Source organism: Notothenia coriiceps, unplaced genomic scaffold (genome assembly GCF_000735185.1).
Source record: "Notothenia coriiceps isolate Sejong01 unplaced genomic scaffold, NC01 NC01_scaffold00036301, whole genome shotgun sequence".
Lineage (NCBI taxonomy): Eukaryota > Metazoa > Chordata > Actinopteri > Perciformes > Nototheniidae > Notothenia > Notothenia coriiceps.
This window is the reverse complement of record NW_011369002.1, coordinates 55,714-76,345: the sequence shown is the minus strand read 5'-3', so window position 1 is coordinate 76,345 and position 20,632 is coordinate 55,714. Positions and strand designations below refer to the sequence as shown.

The following is a 20,632-nucleotide window of genomic DNA, read 5'->3' as shown; positions in this document are numbered from 1 at the left end:
TTAGATCTTGATTTCCATTATTTCTGCTTGCTGCCCCTCTCTGATCACCCTGGCCATGCAGTGAACACAAACGGTGCTCAGTGTGCAGGACTCTGCAGCAGCTACCTGCTTTAACGCTCCTCGTGTCTGTCAGTCACCGCAGCATCATCCAATCACAGGGCGCGTGAGCCCTTGACTCCTCCCCAGTGTATAATTGAAGTTTCTTTAGTTTCTCCGGCGGAGCCTGCACGCAGTATTGTCCGATCCGTGGAGGGATTAAATACACATCTGCGGGACCATGTTTTCTAGGAGCCTGAACGTGTGTCTGACCCTATGTTTGTGGATTACAGCGTTAATGAGCCCGGGAAGTGTGTCTGCGAGGAAGCAGGACGACTCTTTCTTCACTGGCAGTATTTACCGAGCAAGATGCGCCTCGAGATGCCTCAGTCTGCACATCACTCGCATCTCCGCTTTTTTCAAGCACTCCCAGGTACGAGCATGTGGTCACAGACCCTAAACTTCTGGCGTTGGAAATGATGAATACACGCGCTGTTGTAGCAATTATTAAATGAATGAGAATGTGCTAGATTAATCCTTCCCACACAAGTCAAACCTGTTTCTCTTGAGCATATTTTAAGCAGACAGGAGCAGGTCACTAATGGTGCTGAATTGCTTTCTCACTTTTTCTCCCACTGACAAGGAAATTAAACCTTTTCTAACGACAAGTGTCAGCAACCTAAAAACACCAGCACATTTACGCATTTGCATGAAGCTTTGAGTTGCTTGTAAAGTTGCCACATGCAGTGAATATTTGGCCGTGTAGAGTGGGACGCTTTGAAATATATCTCATTAGCCCCACACATTGCGGTATTTCTGGGACTGAAGGGTGATGGAAGCCTATCAGTGGAGCCAGTTTCCATTCATTAGTTGCTAATTTTTGGAAAATGAGACACCCTTTTCTGCCAGTGCAAATGGGACTTAACTCCTCTGACTCTACAGTGTTACTTACTTGGTTGCCCATCTATTTATATGGCATCTCATATGAGGAAAACACTGCCTTTTTAATTCAAGTTCAGAGTGAGCATTTTACACGAGTGTCCCAAGAAGCATGTTGTGGTGCAGAAGAAGCTCATCCAAATTAGCTGTATTCTTTGTATGATTTAGTATGGTGTCAGAAGTTGTTTTTCACCCTCCACTGGACACACTGTTCTCTCCCTGGACTTCCAAGAGAAAAGGACTGGTCACTGATCCTTCTCCCCTTTGCTCCTTTTCACCAGCTATCTATCTGGTGACCGCCTTTATACTCTCTTCATTTGCATTTGTAAGGCTTGTATTTCTCAAGGTGCATTAATGAAACAGTAATTGTCAGGAAACACTGTGGAGCAATTTGTCATTAGGTCTAATGAATCAACAGAGTGCATTGCTTGTTTCTTTGTCACCAATTAACTTAACTTTGAAAGCAATTATTGATCTGGTGTGGGAGTTCTCAAAGCATGTCTGTGAGACCGAGAGACCTACTGCAGTTAATTCTGGCAATTTTAGTAAGGGGGCAATGGGCCATATACACCGGGGGGTGAGGGATGAATACACTTTACTGCAATTAACATCCTGGTAGGACATAAAACAACAGTGCTGTGCATCCAAAGGACACAGATTGAAAACAGTGTTTCTTAATTCACTTGGCAAGTGTGGAGGGATTTGTTTTGAAAATAATCCAAGGGTATATTGCTGCTCTGGGTTGCAAAGTTTGGGAATTGAATTAGTCACCAGCTGACAGAGAAGTCAAATAACTGGTGGAAGTCTCGCCTCTAATGAACAGCTAATAGTCTATATAATTGACTGCAGAGCCTCTGAGTCTGAGGCAGCCGTTTTTCAGTGAGGAGAAAATGAGAGGGAGGTATTTCTCTAAAGAGAGGAAGATTTTTGTGGTTAGTGATAAGCAAGGTTGCTTGAGCAAGCTTTTAGGTCTAAGAATAGAAGGCAATTGTTGATAATCTGCAAGGACTGTCTTATATGCACTGTGTTCTCAACAGTCCTTTCATGTGAAAATGGGGGGGTCTGGTCAGCTGCAAAAACATATGGCTCTCCTCCCCCCTGCCCTCTACCCCCTGGCCCTGCCAATAAATGCCAGCATCACACCTCGGCATGCAGAGGATACATGGAGTTACTGATGCCGCTCCTCCGAGGTCACCTTCCTGCTAAATGCTTGCGCCCAATTGTGCTAAATGTGATAAGCTCTAATGTACCGTTGCCACAACACTGGAGCATGCTCAGTCAGCACAACCTACAGGTGGATCTTTTTCCTCGGCCAGATCTTATTACAGCACCGGGCCGACAGCTCCACTCCAGTGATTGATACGACAGACCTCTTAATTCAACTCGGACATCCTTAAGGGGTCATTTAATACTGGATAGGAAAACCAAGACAAGCAACACTTTCCATTTTAATGGAAATGAAATGCCTGGGCTGTATGTCAAAGCTGTGACTTTCGCCTACCGTTCCTTCACATTTTACTGTATCAACTCAATATGTAGTAATCTATACGGACCACTACTTATTTTGGTCAGGGTACAAGAGACAAATTGCACTCTTAACACATTTTGCGGCTGGAATTTAAAACTCTGTTTTTCATTTCAGCTTTAATATGATCATTCTGTGAATACTGGAACGATACTTGGAGAATTTAGCACTTGCAGATGTTACGAACACCCATGTGTCTTTCCTTTTTATGTGGCTGAATCGGATGGCAAATCAGAGACTTTGTTTTAATCGTTGCAATTATGAATTAGTGTGAAATGGAAACAAGCATGGTGTTGCAGAGTTAGGAAACCCACTGGTCGTCCATTGGTTGACAGATTTATAGCAACTTTAGATTTATTGATGTATGTAATAGTGTTTCCAAATGTAGATTTATTGACATTTTACTCCACATTTGGAGAACTTGTCACCCCAGTACAATAGACAGAGGGGAACACCCAACCATAAATATTAGCCTCGGACACTTTAAAACATTAAGAGCGAGCGGGGAGCCCTGTGCAATAATGTATTCTGAAAGCATCAACCTTGTAGTGGATTATTTATGTGGGGACCTGTGAAGCCAAAAACAAGGTGTGTCCAGGTCTTGTTATTACATTCAAAGCAATAAAAACGTTTTAAATTCAGTCATTCATTTATAATGTGCTGCACAGTAAGGTATTATCATATAACTTAAAGGCTGTGTGTTTAACAGTAAGCAAATGGAAGAAACAACACAAGTAAAGTAGTTTTTCCGTGTCCCCTTATTTTGGCCTTTGATATTAAATAACCTGCGGTGGAATCAAACCTCAGCCAGTGCTTGTCTCATGTGTGGAGTTTTTCATTAGCGAAGACAGCGGATGAATAGAGGTCTATGTTGCTTGGCCTCACCTCTCTGTAAACGCTTTAAAACTCTGACAGTCCTGTCTGTAAATCTCAGCCTCTACCTCTGCTACACCCTGAGCTACCTCATTTGACAAATAGCCTTCATTCCTAAGTAGGGACAACTTTACACCAGTGTTGCTTCAGATTTCTGAAACTCCCTTTAATGTTAACATTGGATGTGCGCTGGACACATTAGCTCACTTTCAGAGATCCTGACAAATAATTCAGTTTAAGTGAATAATTGATGAGCCGAAAGACCGCAGCCCTCACACCCACTCAAGTCTGAGCCTAAATCTTGAAGCGCTTTATTTTAGTGCTGCATATGTGCCCTTAAGGATCAGTTATTTTGGTGTTGCCTGAGGACCCCTGTGCTGTCAAAGGACACAGAGACACCAGGCTGTCCTTTGAAGTACTGTCTCCTGTTGACTTAGCAAGGAGTGTACAAGGTCTCAAAGACCCACAGTATGTTCTAGTGTCAGACATAAAGGCAAGACTACATAGAATTCAAACACAAATCGTCAGTGTAATCGGAGATCCTTTTAATTCAAATCAGAGGCTCATAGGAAACAAAATATTTCCATTTTCAAAAGGTGGAATGCTATCCTCAAAGATAAAAGGGGTTTTTGTCCATGTTCCCCCTCAGTTGTCTAGACAATACAACACGCCCCTGGCCACCTGCCCTGTCTTCTCAGTTGACAACTGCCATAATGTATCTCTGTGATAAATCCCCTGTTTACATGACTGCACCGGTGTCACTAACAAAGCGAGGAGTTCGCCTCTGCCACACTCGTATACCCCTGTCTGGTCTCCTCTCCTCGACCCCATCACACAGGAGGATATCTGGAAAGCATTCATTTATTGGAGTCCTTGACAGTCCTCAGCACTGTATAATGTTCAAACTGCAGAGGAATGTCATGGTGAGTCAGAGGGATGAAGTTCTGACCTATAATTATTCCCCCGTTGGTCCCTGACATGGTGGGGTCAGGCCTGGACAGCTGGGGCAACATCCTGCTGAGCTTCTCTGCTATAGGGATGCTGTCACAGAGCAAAATTAGCCCCTCTGTGGACCGGGCCCTGTCGCCGCTGATAGATGGGCAAAGAAAGGTGTCAAAAACCGGATTGGTGATTTAGAACATGGTCTGGAGTTGTGACAATCTGAATAGATTATCCAGAGGAACTGGCTGCCAGTGTAAATGTCAAGGTCTTATTTACGGCGTGTCCCCGACAGGGCGGTTTGGCCATGTTTGATTGATAATTTATATAAATTAGAAAAGTCCACAAGGATTTTAATCATGTATTTTCATTTTTTCATTATTTGTGTGTTCTATTAATCAGAAAAAGGAAGGAAAAATGGCTGAGCACTCCTCAGCCAAGTTGACGCTCATTACTGCTTCATTTTGTATCAAAATTAAAACACAATTATTGGTCTCCTTGGCGCTCAGATTCATCCATTTTTCATTGCTATCTGCAGTTTTTTTTGTTGAAGATTTTCTCCCAAGACATGACCAAACAATCACAGATGCCTTTGAAGCCATTTGACCATTATCCTTGACACTAAAAGCAGAGCACTTACTGGTACTGGATGTCAAATTAAACCCTTTAATGATAAGTTCTCTCCTAAGGTCTCATGGGAAATTTCTTTTGGATTACATTGTGGGAAAAAGGCTTTGAACTTGACATTGAACTTAAACAGACTTTTTGCCTGCAGACCCTGAAAGTTTGGCTGTATCGGCCTGCCGCATTGCTTTCACACAGACGCGCAGGGAACAGCCAAAAGTGAAGCTCAGATTTAGGTCATCGACTACAATGGATTTAATTAAAGAAACTGCATTTGATTTTTTATAATTTATTCCCAGGTGTAGAAAACATATGATCTTAAATCTTATTTCAGTGTTTTTATAAAGTTGTTCCAAGTGTCACATATTTCTGATACACGTCACGTTCAAACACTTTGTCTCTTTCATGTTGACTAACTGGTCATTTATTCTGAAGCACTAGCCTTGCACTTGCCATCAAAGCTCAATTATGTTTGCAGAGGATGACAGCATAATTCCTCCCCCTAATGGCATTCAGGAAATGACCACTTGCACAAGCCATTTACCCCCACTGGTCCTTCGCTTGACAACTCCCCATATTTACACGTGGAGGATTTATAAATACGCTGCACTATTAGGACCAAATGTTTGCCTTGCTGAAGCGCAGAAGTTGGCACTTCCACTGCAATTAGAGGAAATTGGCAGTATCTGCAGTCTGCACAGGAGTGCTGACATCAGTTCTCGCCTCAGTGACCTTGGTTACGTATGTTGAGAGATCAAACAGAGTGTCAGAATATCTGAGGTCACCATGCTCTGCTGAAACTGGCCAGAGGTTTGCCCTGGCCCTGGTGACTGACCCCACTTCCCTGCTTGTGTTACAGGCACTCTGTATGCAAAGCTGAGTCCTTGAAATGTGTCTAGCTTTAATGTGTTACTCAAAAAGGCCTTGACTTAAGGAAAGCGGTTTGAAGATATACTGCGATAGGAGAGTTACATTTGATGATTTGATCATTGTGGGTGTATTCCTCTGATGACTGATGACATTTTCTTTCTCTTTCACAGAATAACGGGTCCTTGGTTTGGTGCCAGAATCACAAGCAGTGCTCCAAGGTACTGTGGTTTCCCTTCTTTCATGAATGAAACACATGCCAAGTACATGGCTATTTATCCGAGGATAATGCCACATAAAGTGTGCGAGTCACGACAGGACTAGTTTTGTCATGCCTGCAGGAATCAATCCGAGAGCTGTTGACATAGACTACGATGAGAAAAAGGATTTTCTTTTCATCTAGTCCTTAATTCTGCTTTCACTGAAACTCATTTGCTATCGTAAACGGGAGACAATTAAATACAATTAAATAAGATTTGGTAAGCTTAAATGGGTGTTGATTTATGAAAGCAAACCGTGATTGTTATTCCTTCTCGTCTCATTTGGAATTTCAGAAGGATGCTTTACACCGCACCTCCCGCAGGGCTTGTTTGTGTTTCATGCCCTGTCCCAAAGAAGGTTGATACAAAGCTGGTGTTGACAGCTCTTCTGAAAAGATGGCGCTGACACATTCTATCAGACTCTCCCTGCGCTGTTGACAAGGCCCTCAGAGATGTGCCGTATAGACTGTAGTCAGAGAACACTATGGAGCTGAAATAAGGAGGATGATATGCTACCAAAGGAGAAATGTGAACAATGCTCTGTGTAGCTGTCAGAGGCTCTCATCTCCTCACACACAGACCGTGAAACCAGGATTCATTGCGGTTTGCCCGTGAGGACTTAAAGTGAGATAGACAACACGTATACATAGCTTTGATAGGATACAGGAAGCATGTTATTGTGGGGGTGATGATATTTTAGATGTACTGCTTGTATGAATGTATAGTTTTCTCTCAAAAGTCCACCAAACGTGTACTAATAAAGGAATGCATGTTAACAATTTGGGGCCAATCACATTAATTGGAAATTCAGGAAAAAGCTGACTTTTTTCTCATGCTTATTTAACACAGTCTTGCATTTGGTGTACATATAAATCACAATCAGTGTCTAGTATCAGTTGCCTCCCAAAATGACCCTTTGTGTTTGATTTTTAAATTCCTCTTTTGAATTTCAAATAGTTTCCTTGGCAATTTGCATTTGCCTAGGATACAGCAGTGCTATTGTTCCTTGTGCTTCCTACTACATCAGCAAGTGTATAGTGACTTCTCTTAACCAACTTCTCTTACAAACATTATCATATCACTCACCGTGTCCTAATCTGCGTGTAAATTGTAAGCTGTTGTTATATTGTGTTTCTTTTAATGATTAAGTTTGACTATTGGGCTCAATGAGGGGATTTAAGCAACTTAAGTAAGGCAAAGCACAATCAACTAGATAACGAGTGATAATAATTCTGTGACAATTCAAAAATGAATGTAAAGGCATTTGAAAAGTCAAGCCTCTTTTGTTTTCACTAATACTGTGAAACTTGTTTCTTTCCTTTCCACTGTGATGGCCAACATTGGCTCTTGGCTCTAGTCATTCCCCAGTCGTTCGGGGTTTTATGTTTGAAGAAGGCTTTTGCTGGCTGTGAGTCCAAACACAGCATACTGTTTTCATAATCAACCAGCTTACATTGCTCAGACTCTGCAAATGTCCCAAAAACTCTTTAATGGACTTCTTGTTCTGCTTGCTCGAACAAGCATGTCAGTTAGCACTCATTCATCCTACTGGTAGGCCGTAAATAAATGAGGCTCGATTGGATGTAAGCACTAAAAAATAATGACATGCTTGTGTTACTGCTATATAAATGTGGTGCTCGGCCACTCTTGAGATCGTTTCAAGGGCTCTCTGAATTTAATTAGTTTAATTGTATCCTAGCTTTAAGTTCAGCCATTCAACATGCAGGCCACGGCATGGTGCTGAAGTTTAATTTGCGGCCAGAAGTCAATATTGTGGAAGCAAACACCACCACACTTCACATCCACATCAATGACTCGAGTGCACATTCAGGGTCTGTGTGTAGTGTGTCAGAACACTGAGCCATTGTTGCCACTTTAACAATTGTAGCAAATGGGCCCATGCTGTACAGTGGTTCCCTGTGAATAGCTCTACAGCCGCTGATTAGCCTCTTCACTTCATGAACAGCACACAGTCAAACAGAGAGACAAAGGCTGTGGCTCCCGGGGTGTGCGTTAGGGCAGAAGGCCTGTCCACCCAGAGCTCTGTTAAAGACCCTCACAGTGCTCCCCGCCTGTGAGGAAAATGCGGGGAAGGACTGCCTAATAATTCAGACAAAGATGCGGTGACCTCGTCCATCTGTCTGCGTTTTAGGAAATCAAAGCCCCCCGCTTCCATTTGTGTAGACAAAGTCATCCCGGTCATCTCCTATGCAGTGTCCAGAGCCGGCCCCGCTCTCAGTGTCCCCATTGTCATGGTAATTAACCTGCATGCCCTCTCTCCAGAGCAAAGCAAAGTGGCATTTGGAGAGCCGGGGAGTCATTATCATGCCATAACAGTGGAGAACAGACAGAAGGCATTTTCTGTGGGCTATTGTCATTTTGTCTGCCTACTGTTAGAGCTTCCCTACTAGAGAAGTTTTGACGTGTTCCCTGAAAGTTTTCAAAACTCAGTCCAGGGTGTTCTCTTTTTTCTGCTGGTGCAAAGAAAATAGGTTTTGTGCGTGTGTGCATGGGAGAGTGTGTGGATGCGGCCAAGAAGCTTTCCACATTCAGAGCATGTCTGATGTTAGCAGGGTTTTTGCTTTTCCCCCATGGGTGTGATCCAGGCTCCAAATCAAATGCTAGGATTGACTTAAGGCAGCTAAAGGCCAGGCTACAACAAAGCGGTGCGCTTCATTACTCAAACTTCTCTCCGGGAAGGAAGACAGAAAGGACATGTGCATTATGCTCGGATAAGTTGGCTTTTGCTGAGCAATTGGAACGTGGCCACCAGTTATAATTCCTGAGGAAGAAAAGTGTCATATTTTTCTTGTAAACAGACACGAACATCCTGAACAATTTTTTTTAAATCAGTTTTATTTTTCATCCTTTGAGACTGATCTCTCAATGAGTTATATAGAGTGGGGATTGCTGAACAGAAGAGAATTAAAACACTGGACTGTGATAAAACATATTTTAGCACGGAGATGTTTACTTTGCCTTATATTTCTCTAAACCTGCCACATCCCTGCTCTTTATTTAAAAAGACTTTCGACAGGGAAAAGCTTTAGAAAGCATCATTGTCTGTCCTGCACGTCTTCCATAGACGTCTCACATTTCCCAGGTGGCTCTTTTGAGCGCTTTTTCCCAACAATCACACCCTGAGCTGTGCATACCAGAGCAAGAATAAGAAGTGTTTACTCTTTTGGAATACATGCACCCTCGTCTTCACATGTCGGAAGCTTTGGAGCCGTTTGCTTGAATAACAATCACTGGAATGCTACTATGTCTCATTCAAAAGTGTCTTTCTTGTCAAACCCCCCTCTCCCAAACCCCACATTTTCTCACGCCAAAATAAAGTGGTCAAACTTCCCATCAGTTGTTCTTTTTTCAGGGTCAGATGAACATATATAAAGAACTCAGAAGCGCCGCCTCATTCTTAAGTTTATATGAATCTTCATTAAAAACACAAACAACAGTGCATACTTTGGAGAACGGTCACTCTCACTTGAAGCTTTGCAAGTGTGTCAATGCGATTTACTAGTCTTTTGTGTGGTCATCTTTTTTTCGGCGGTAGGTAGTGTGTTTTTGAAAAGATGTAACAAATTAGGTGCTGGTTTGTAGGTTTACAGCTAGGCATGGCTGGAGTTGTTAGGTGCTTAGAAAGACTTCAAAGCACCTTTTGGTCATGCTGAGGCCAGACGTTGGTCTCACCTCCCTGTGTTAGCCACATTACCAGCACCAACACCTAAAAGCAAGCTGGACCAGAAATCAATCTGTCAAAAGGGCAGTGTGTCTGGATGCCTGTCAGAGGAACTGCTAAGCAGAGGGAGGAATTTAAGAAACAGTCTATGCCAGTTTGACTTAATAGATGTTATAATTGCATATATACAGTGTATGTGAAAGATTTCTGCTGTGGGAATCCTGCTGTCGCTGTACTTTCTCTGAGGCCTTTTTTTTTGTTATGTTTTATCTAGTTTGAGGCAGTGTGAGTGTTAGTGTGTGTGGGTGGCGGAGGAGTGTGAAGCAAGGCTGGTCAGTCCCAGCAGGAAGGACCTGATCTGGACATGGTTGTTAAGTTTCATTGGCTAAAGGGGGGGTCGCTTCATTGGCTGCTATCTGTGGAGCTCATTATTCACATGGTGGGTGGCAGAGAATGAACCCCCACAGCAGAAAACCAAAGATGTGGCCACAGGAGAGGAGGCAGAGGAACTGCAGTTTGTATTTCCCCAGCAGTGAAAGCTCACATCTAAAGCCGCTCTCTGCTACACTGCCTATTCAACATCTGAGTGATGAGCACTCCAGGAAATCCTCCATGAAGAATTACACTCGCTGTCTCATACCAACCTGTGTTTATATTGATCCCGCAGAGCCTTTTCAAATAGTAGCCATTTATTTTCTGAGTTAATCAACCTCTCACAGATAGCCTGATTTCACGTGTTCTCCCTGTCAGACGGGATTTCATTCCCTTGAAGGATTAATGTAATCAAAGCGGCTGTGAAATCCTCTCTTAAAAGTAATGACCAGTCACACTGTGACAATCTGCTGTCATCTAAGTGTTTTTTCTCTTACTGAGGATGTATTGGCTAAATATCGCAGATTACAATATAACTTTCATGTTGACTTCGCTGTCATTTAACTCCAAAGGTCACATGTTTAGAGGTGCTACAGCAAGAAATTATCCGCAGCTATATTTATGGTCTCTGTTAATATGTCGTTACAGAACTAATCATGGCAATGGTCACATTGACGGAGAGAAGATTAAAATCTTAAAGCTGATGTACTTAGTGGATGGGGGCTTATCAATTTATTCCAGCTCCAGTCAGATCTGCTGCGTCCTGCAGATAAATCCCATAGATTGTTTGTGACAGTTTCAGGACGATTAAAAACAAGAATGTGTGTCAAGAGATGATGATCGACAGCTCTCTTTACCTTTACCCTGGACACGACTCCTTCCGCAGAGTGATTTTTACTTCTGATTTACTGACAGATCAGCAATGGGAAAAACGCCTTCATTGGTTCTTTTGTTTGTTTTCAATTTATTTCCAAAAGTCTTCCCACCCAGGTTTACCCTCTTTTTGAACAGTCTTTGTTCTTAGCTTTTGAAATGCTCATAAAAGAGAAATCAATCATCCCATCCGAGAAATAGAAAGCCTTATATCACTGTTGTTGGCCGGCACATTGTTTATCGGTCTGCGCTGGTGTGAGGGGCTGTTAGTGGAGGCTGGAGAGGGCAAGTGGGATTAGTTCATTTCAAGTGTTGCAGAGACCCAAATAAACAAGTGGAGATAGTGGTGGAATGTGACTGCAGCAAGAGATTATGGGATGGCTTTACTCCCCTCAAAGGCGTGTTTTGTTTTACATGTTGTTGGCCTATATCGAGAGAAGTCTCAGTTCATTTGAGACGGCTTGAGTGGTCACTGACATCCTTTCATGTTGTTTACTGTCTCCTCAATCTGCGATGACAGAAATGTATTTTTCATCCTCTGCGAGTTCATTATCGTTGCTGTAAATCAACTCTATAGACGGTTAAAATAAATGGCTCTGGCAATGAGGAAGTGTTTTATCATATGATCGCATTTTCAACTCCACTCCTAGCATCTGTCATCATAACATTAGTCAGTGTGGTGGTGTGGGAGCAAATACAGTAAATCGTGTGTTAGGGCAGATCTGACATGGGTTTTCTGAGAACTACGGAAAAGGGTTTGGCTTTCCCATGCCACGTCACCGAGAGGCCTCCTTTATCACCAATCTGACCCCACATGATGGATACTTCCTGTTGAGTCTAATTGTCATGAAATGTAAACTGAGCTCAGAGGTAGGTGATAGCTGAAGCTCTGGTTACAGCCACTGTAAGTTTGACTCCTGCCACTGCGCCACATAACAACATAAGATGGCAAGGGAAGGAGCCCTCATAGAGGAGGGGGGCATCGGTCTGTGTGTGTCTGGGTGAAACTTCAGAGTCATTAAGTATTAAGTGAACTGCTATTGCATTCCACAGCAGACAAAGCACAATTCTGGCTAAGCTGTGAGGGCTTTTTTGCTCATAAATAAGGCAGGCACCTCTGATTGTGGGCTAAATGTATAATTCATGCACTGCCCCTCCTGCTCCTCCTCTTTTCCTTCTCACTTTCTGCCAAGCTATTCCTTTTCAGTTCTTTGTTGTCTGCACCCTCAACTGCATTTAAATTAATAATTAAAGTGATGCTCAGAGAATGTCTGCGACACCACCTACTAGGTTACTCACCGTAGCAGAGCCTAGTTTTGAGAAACAAAACGAAACAGTTGCGATCTGTGTACGTCTGAGCTCATCCCCAGTAGAGCTGGAATACTACAGTGTTGACTTGGTTGTAAATATGAAGGAATTATGAAGCTGGAATCGTTCACAGCATATAACCGTCTCAGGGCTTTAAAACACTTGAAGATTTGGAAAATTTGTCATTAAAGTGTTAAAGTCCGTATCAATATTGGTGTGAATAAACTGGCATAGTTATAATACCTGATTCTTACATTACTTATTAATAAAAACAAATGTAGTCAGTGAGTTGCTGTTACCGGCAACCCTGCATAACTGTATTCAGGTTGGCACAGCGCAAAACTTGACTTAACAAGCAGATTTGCCTAAAGACAAATTAACTAAATAAATATATAAATTCAATTTGTTGTTTCTCCTCACCTTTTTCTTTATTTTAGGTGTTTGGATAGTGCAGGATCTGGCCAGTGCCAGCTTTATCCTGCATCCTTAGACCAGCTATGACAGAAGTGCTAAACAGATACAGAGTTGACATACACCCAATGCACCTAATGCCAGATTTCCATTCAGTTTTGACACTTGGACGCTTAGGGAGACACTGGAGACGGCAACCATTTTGCTCCACACACATAGTAGAATACCTGGCACCCCATACAGGCATCATGCAACTTTGTGGGCTTCTCTAGCTCTGAATACAGCAGAGACATTTGGGTTTCCTGTTAGTTTGCAGATGACTATGTAATTGAAGAATAGAAACCCCACAGCAACCACTGCGGCATAATTTTATCCTTGCACCCTCTGAAATATCCGACCAAAGCTTTTAATGAATATTCAAGACGCACTTTCATTGACACACACTGCTTTTCCTGTTAGTTAAAGTTGCACATGAAACATCGACATTGACTAGGAATCCTTCCAGCAGCCCTATTACATTTAATAAAGGAATACGTGGAATTAAGATAAGGAACCCAGCGGTCATTGGAAAATATTTAATTCATATGTATCAGCAGCCACGTGAGCTTGCTGCATATTGAGTTGCAGTCTCCCATCTCAAGTCAGCGAGGTTAATCTTTTTGATCCACCTGATCCACTCCACTGTCTGCTCAACACATGCTGATTTACAGCAGCCACGAAATTAAATACTCGATATCTCATGGACTTAACACACTATAAGGTCGCGCAAGGTTGAGGAAATGGCGTGTCTAGACCTCATAACAGCTCAGGACGGGGATATCTTCTTCCTGATTTACTCGCCATATTTTTACAGTCCTTTGGAACTTAATGGCACGTAAGAGATGTATTGAAAAGCCTTTCTAGCTTATGATTTCACAGTCAGTCAGATCACAGCTCCAGCACTTGATGAAATATGTTTCAGTCTGCTTAACCTATAATCATAGTCTCCATGGGCATCATCTGAAAAGCAACTACATTTAGAGATTTTAGGCATGCTTCTTCTTTTTTGCCTTTCAAAAAAGACCTCCACTTTTAAATGGAAAGCAAGCTGACTTTGAATTCTAAAAGATAGCTTGAAAAGGGCCTGTGCAGTGTGCCATGAAGGAGAATACAGGAGAAAGCATACAAACTATTGAGATAATGCTCCTCTTTATGGCTTTCCACTTAACGAGGATGTGAAAAGGAACAAATGTCAGACAGACAAAGAGCGAGGAGTCATTTGCATTATAATTCCAATGTCGAACGTCTTAATCCTTCATAAGTTCTAAAAAGCAGGCAAATTGTTTACCTTCTATGTTCCATTTTCTATCTGGTCTCTGAACATCTTTATTTCATTCTGTATTTGATAAATACACAAGTGCAGTATAAAAAGAGACTTTGCCATAAAGGTTGTGTGCTGTTCAAGGCTAACTGTAAAAGCAGCTCTTATTCAGACATGCAGTGCATTCTGCATAGACAGCGTTAGGTAAAGGGCACTTCAAAAGGGCATGAAATTCTCCCAGCCATCCTCAGTAAAAGATTCTTTGAAACCATTTCAAAGGCATGTTGGTATGGTAAACTCAAAACCAGACTCCAAAATGTTTCTACATTATCAGCAGACTGATAGGTTTTTGCTGTTGTCTTGCAACATACATAAACCACATGCGTCAGTGACATCTCCTGTATTGTGAAGTTGGCTATTGGCTTAGAAATCACACAAAAAACGAGGATTGAAAAAAGTTGGAGGCAACTCAAACATGGCCCAATAACCTTTCTGGCAAGTGAAAGTGCATTAGTCATTCGAACGATATATCACATGATAAAAACCTCATTCTCTGATCGTGCTGCAACGTGTGGCTGGTGTTTTCTAATGTATCTACTTCATAAAGAGTTTTGGAAAACATCCATTTTCTGAGCAGGATCTTGCTGGCTTAGTGCAGATTGAAGGCCAAAACAGAGAGAAAAGATTGGTTTTAAAATGTATCTGGATTAGAGCGGACGTGGTCTAAGAGTGAGAGGGAATGAAAGGCAGATAAGAAAAGAGCCGAGAAGAAACTGGGGAATTCATGATAGAGACGGCGGCCAAATAAAAGTGAAATAGAGTTAGAAGTGAGTGAATATGTGGAGTAAGTGCCTGTTTCAATAGAGGGGAGAGCAGTACCCCGGCGATTCACTTCTGGACGGGTCGATAGATATGAGCAGAGGGCTGAGGGCTGCTGGAATAATTGAGTCCGGTCCCTGGGAGTGTGAAAAGCGCCGGGGCAGCAGAAAATAGCCATAACTCAATGAGATTGGAGGTAAGATTTACAATGTGTGTGATCAACAACACAGATTCCTCCATATCTGAGTCTCCCAGAGAAGAAGACAGCTGCTCCGTCCCGAGGGGCTGCAAAGGCACCTTGTAAATATCTGTTGACACCATTCGAGCTTCACACCGACATCCGTTGCTGGAAACATTTAAGTTTAGCTCGCATACACACAGAGATAAGGGAAGTCCATATTTTAGATTCAGGGAGCGCACAGGAACCCACATGTACTGCTGCGTGGTTTAGCGTGTGCTATATCTTATTTACAAAATAAGAACAGTCATAGCTCTCTCACTCATCGCCCTATGAGTGTACAAATATGCTCTGGCGAAATTGCTAAATGTCATCTCCTTCAGTATGAATTATTACCCATATTTGTTTTGTATACACTGTGTATTGTTAAGCCGGGGGCAATCTCGACTGGTAGCAGTTCATGCTTCATTAACTAAAACAAAACACTTGCGTGACATTTTCCATATGCACTTTTTCATAGTTTGTCATTTCAGTCACTCACTTGAGGCTGTAAGCATTTTTATGATGGGTGGAGATAACCATGCTCCAATGACGAAGAAAGGGACTTCTATGCACAAGAACCGACCCCCCCAATCTTTCTCACTTCCCTCTCCTCCCCCATTTCCCCCCCTCTTCACTCCCTACACCTCCCCTCCGCCTCGTCCCAGCCATGACAAAGTGAAGATGGGCTGTGGCATTGGCTGCCATTCAGCCTGACTCTCTCATCGGCCCCACAGAATGCCTTTCAGGGTCCCCCAGAGTAACAACTGCTGCGTTTTATTACAGCGTGAAATGGGGAGTGAAAGAGCGCTATGGATGTTCCTACTTAACCATGCAGAATGTGTCACTGTTGGATGGGAATATAAGAGGACAAAGGGGAAATCAGCCGCTCAAATGCTTTTGTTAGGACTAACAGCGCAAGTCCATAGAAACAAGCCCATGCCCTTGTTTACATCCCAGAGTAAATGTATGTCTTTTTAGGTGAAATTTGTCCAAAAATATGTTAACATCACATTGGATGATTACATGCATTCCTTACGATACTCAAACAGATGGTAGCCGTGTTGCCAGCTGGAGAGATTTGCTTCAGGGAGACCCAGACATTGGCATCCATACCCAGCAGATACACTCTGTCCAGCTCAATTATGTCTCCTACTCCAACTCCATGGAGTGTTTTTCAAGATTAGATCTCAGAAGTCAAACACTAGCATAGCTATCAACGGCGTATCTGTGTAGATGTTTGAAAGGCTCCAAGCTTCTAGACTCAGTATTGCTGACTGCTGGACCACAGATATGAGATCTCATTAATAGAAAAGTGTTAGTTTCGTGTGCCATTCATACATTAGTAAAGCTTTAAATTAGGTTTGGAAGTGATAAACCGTATATTGGTTTGTTGAAATTTGTTTCAATTTAGCTGTATTGCTTTTTTCAGCATGTAAAAACAGGAGTGAAGTTTTCGGGGCAATAAGGGTGTGTATTTGTATGTGATCAGGTGAAGGTGGTTCCCCCCATCAATTTTTTTTTAACAAAATCTTTGATGGCTCTCTCCCAAGCATGCTTTTGGCGGCATCAGTTCTATGGTTTTAGATGGAGCACCAAACTGTGTAAATAGGATTCAGGCATTTGATTGATGAGAGCACCTTTGTAATTATATACAGCCGTCCTATTTGCTTTGGCAAGACATCTGTCGTCGGCCCTCCTCTTCCCTCCTTAAATGTCAGGTTGTGGGTGTGGCTGGGTAGGATTGCTGACAGATTGTCAGTTTTCAGCACACCTGCAAGGAGCTCTCAGTGCCTCGACACAAATGCTTATCTTTTTATAAGAGTACCATTTCCAATTCATCCACTCATTCAGCAAAAATAACTGCCATAATAGTATCATTTTCTTTGAATATAACTTCCTCTCAGAAATCAGCATTTGTTGTTACTTACTATTCCCTCAAAGAGTTAAAAGGAAAAAACTGGAACTCTTAGGGTGAGATATAACACTAAACACACAGCCAGCTTTCTGATAAGTGTTGCAAAATCCTTGGTACGCAATGTGCTGTTAATTCATGCTTCTTGGCACGCAAGGCCGAGCATCTCGAAGTAACGATGATTCTATTTTCACTTGTATAGTTGTGATTGTGGTGAACCAGAAAAAGATTCATCCACATGAAAAGCCCATGGAATGCATTCAGTCCGTGCACACAAGATCTTTCAATGAGTAAAATGAGCTTGATCCCCTGGCTTATGAGTGTATGTTCAGTGATTTGTAGGAGGGATTTGGGGGCTTTAACATGTGCGTCTACTGGCAGAATGTCCTTTAGACACTGGTGCGGCACGCAGTTATGGCCTCAACACCTCATTGTTCCTGGTGCCTGTGTGAGGCTGGGATGCTGAGGCTGCTGCTACTGCGCGTCTTCGCCTCTACCCTCAGAGGACACAATTGAAAACAGAATTAATGATATAAGGTCATCATAATATTAATAGCAGATGATGTTAAAACTGCATCGATAGACCCTCTGGACAGTGAGACATAACTTGGACAGTGCACTCAAGCTCGTAAGTCATCTTAAATCTCTGAGGTGTTGCAGTGGTTTCACCCGATCAGCTCTGTAGGAACCACATTAGTTTCTTTTGGAGCTCCTCTATGCGCTCTCCCTCCAAGATGTTCAATAATACTTCTGGCAGTACTATAGGCTTTATATCATCATTACGGGGATGTCTTTATTGCCATATAAAGTAATTAAGAAAAATACCTTCCTTCCCTCCCTGCCTCCTCCGCCCTCTGGAGCTGGCTGCTCAACACTTACCAAACCGTCCACACAGGGCTTCTCGTTTGGGTGAGTGTAATTGAGCGCTGGCAGACGTGTGCGTGTTCCCTGATTGCACCATGTTCCTCCAGAAGCAAGGTTTATGTTTCATCATGCGCTTGTCCACCGCACTCCATAAAAAGCAAATAAACTTTGCACTGGCAATGGCATAATAATGACAGAGTTGGCTAATGAGTGAATTAAAGAGTCATAAATAAAACTGTGCCCCCTGACTGCAATGTGAATTTCTTACATCAACTTAAAATACACTTTCTACAGTAGGTGCCCTCATTTAACCACTGCTCTGTACAGTACCTTACATAACAATACTTACTGTCTTTTTAGGGAAACTGGGCTAAAAGTGTACATCCGCTGATGGCAGATCTCCAGATCTAGTGTACAATATCTCCATCTCCCATTTACCAACATAGAATGGAGGTGAACGTGTTGAAAAACTCACTGCCGTGCCCTGTCTTATTACTGTAGCGGGGGCAGGAGTATAAATTAAATGGAGTTGAATGAGTGACTTTGGCAGGTCTCTAGTTGGTGTGGTTTGGGCTGCTCCCAGTGCAGCATAGAAGCAGCCTGGCAGTGGTTTGACTGTTTGACTGGGCCTGCTCTTCTCTTTCACACCAGCTGTCCGTGGCGAGCAACGGGAGCATATAAAACCCTCGCTTCTCTCTGTCCCGTCTGAACGTATTCCCTTTCCTGCAGCAGCAGCATCTGCCCGATTCCATTGGACATTCCTCTTGCTTTTATTGAAGTTGATTCATCCAGGGTCGGTCATAGTATTTAAAGCAAAAGAAGTATGACTAGATTGGTAAACTTTCATTTGAAAGTTTATCATCCCATTATGTTTGGCAAAATGACTTTGAGCTGCACTCTCGCTGAGGTTTTGCTTTTATCCCATGCCTATGCCAAACATTCAGTAAATGTGTTCCACGTGTTGAAAAGGGAATCCCAAGAACATTAAACCAAGTGTACCATTTATTAAGCACTCTCCGTTCAGCGTGGTAAAAGAAACAAAGTTGGGTACCAGTGCCAGAGTGTATAAGGCTCAGACACAGGCATGATAAGTGGGGGGGAAGAGAATTAGACGTAGACAGTATGGGAGGCTAATAGCATTTAAGAAAGAATCTGCTTGGGCACACTAGATCCAAGCATCAGAAATGGTCTATACACAGTTAGGGTGTGCCTGTTTCATAATGGACTCCCCCCCCCCCCCTTTGCCTAATGCTTGCTTTTGTAGAAGATTGTTTATGCGCTTTGAAGGTATGCCAGGCTTCTGTAACAAAAAGAGGTGTGACTGGTTGTTGTGAACGTGCAGGGGAAGTGGCTGAGTGAGGCGCTCAAGAACAGAAAGCATCTCCGCAGCATTGGCGCTTTGATGTGGCTGGCTCTTTGAAGAACTGACACCATTCTCTCATTTTCACAGTGCCTGGAGCCCTGCAAGGAATCCTGGGACCTGAAGGAAAACCAATGCCAGGATTTATGCGAGGTATGTCACTACCACAACTATTGTCGTCGCCTCAGACTCAAGTGTTTGAGCTTTTCATACTTAGTGGGAAAATTCAATAAGAGGAAAGTTTGAGAGGTGTGTGAAGTAACTCTCTGTAATGACATTCTGTGAATCAAAGTAAATGTACCCACCGCTACGGTGAGTCATAATCTGAAAAGTAAACAGGACAATCCCTGTTAGTTCACAGCTGCCTGTTTACAGCCAGGTTGGAATTAAAAAGGAATCTGACGTATATTTTCCTTTTCCTCCTCCTCATCCCTCCCCCACTCCTCAGCCACTCTTTCCCAAGAAGCACTACGAGTGTCTGACGAGCTGTGAGTTCCTAAAGTCAGTAGAGGGAGGGAAACAAGGTGACTGTCCTGCCCCCGAGAAGGCCAGCGGTTTCGCAGCAGCCTGCGTGGAGAGCTGTGAGGAAGATGGAGAGTGTTCAGCAGTGAAAAAGTGCTGCTCCAACGGCTGTGGTCACACCTGCCAGCTGCCGAAGAACCTCTACAAAGGTAATTCTAAAGGTCAAAACTCCACATTGCATTACAATAAATTGAATTTTCTTTAAATGTATAGTGCTTTGGATGCAAGTTCTGGGCTATCATCAATCTTCTTATTATAATATTCATTTAACAAATAGAAATATGGAGACATCATTAGAGGGGTCGCTCATGGTGACAAATCTACACATAATTAGCGCCTGGAAATGCAGCTCCCCTTAGCGACCAGCTGATGAATCGTTTTTTTAAGCTGAAAAGAGAGTGATTTATGAATTTGAATGTTGCTCTGTTACTGTTAAAAGCAACTGTTTGATAACAAGTTTTTCATACAACTCAACATTGATATATCTTTTAAGTTAATACCAACTTAAAGTGGACCTATCATGCTATATTTGAACAATATATTGTAGAGCCATACCTATATAAAACATGTCTGTGAAGTTTTTTTTTCAAAATACCAAACAGATCCTGCATTTTAGCCATGCCTCATTTCGCTCTATTTGCTCTTTTCCAGCCCTGTTTTTGCAGGGGGCTAATTCCGGTTGTACAGGCAAATTACAAATTTAGAAGGCGGCTGTTTTAATTCGTTTCACGGCCAGTTTCCAGAAAAAATCACAGTAAATAACGTCGAAATAATTCTGTTTACTTATTACTGAGATATATTAAATATATTTCTTGATTTGGAGTTTCGGGAATAGGACCTGTCCGGTTCGGTCGTACTAGAGTCTCGTGCGAGGGAGAGGACGGTCCCCTCTGCACCAGTCAACGGTCGAGTATAACGTAATTTTC

The 20,632-nt window shown here is 42.6% G+C and overlaps 1 protein-coding gene across 1 annotated transcript in view; it reads left to right on the top strand.

The window, feature by feature from the left end:
- Positions 1-222: 222 nt before the first annotated feature.
- Positions 223-20,632, top strand: part of anos1 (anosmin 1) — a 40,358-nt gene continuing 19,948 nt past the window's right edge. Inside the window, exons 1-4 of the mRNA XM_010792071.1 lie at positions 223-469; positions 5,977-6,024; positions 19,275-19,337; positions 19,633-19,855. Of these exons, the coding sequence (XP_010790373.1) occupies positions 278-469; positions 5,977-6,024; positions 19,275-19,337; positions 19,633-19,855 (526 nt within the window). The 5' untranslated portion in view covers positions 223-277. The remainder of the gene's footprint in view (positions 470-5,976; positions 6,025-19,274; positions 19,338-19,632; positions 19,856-20,632) is intronic.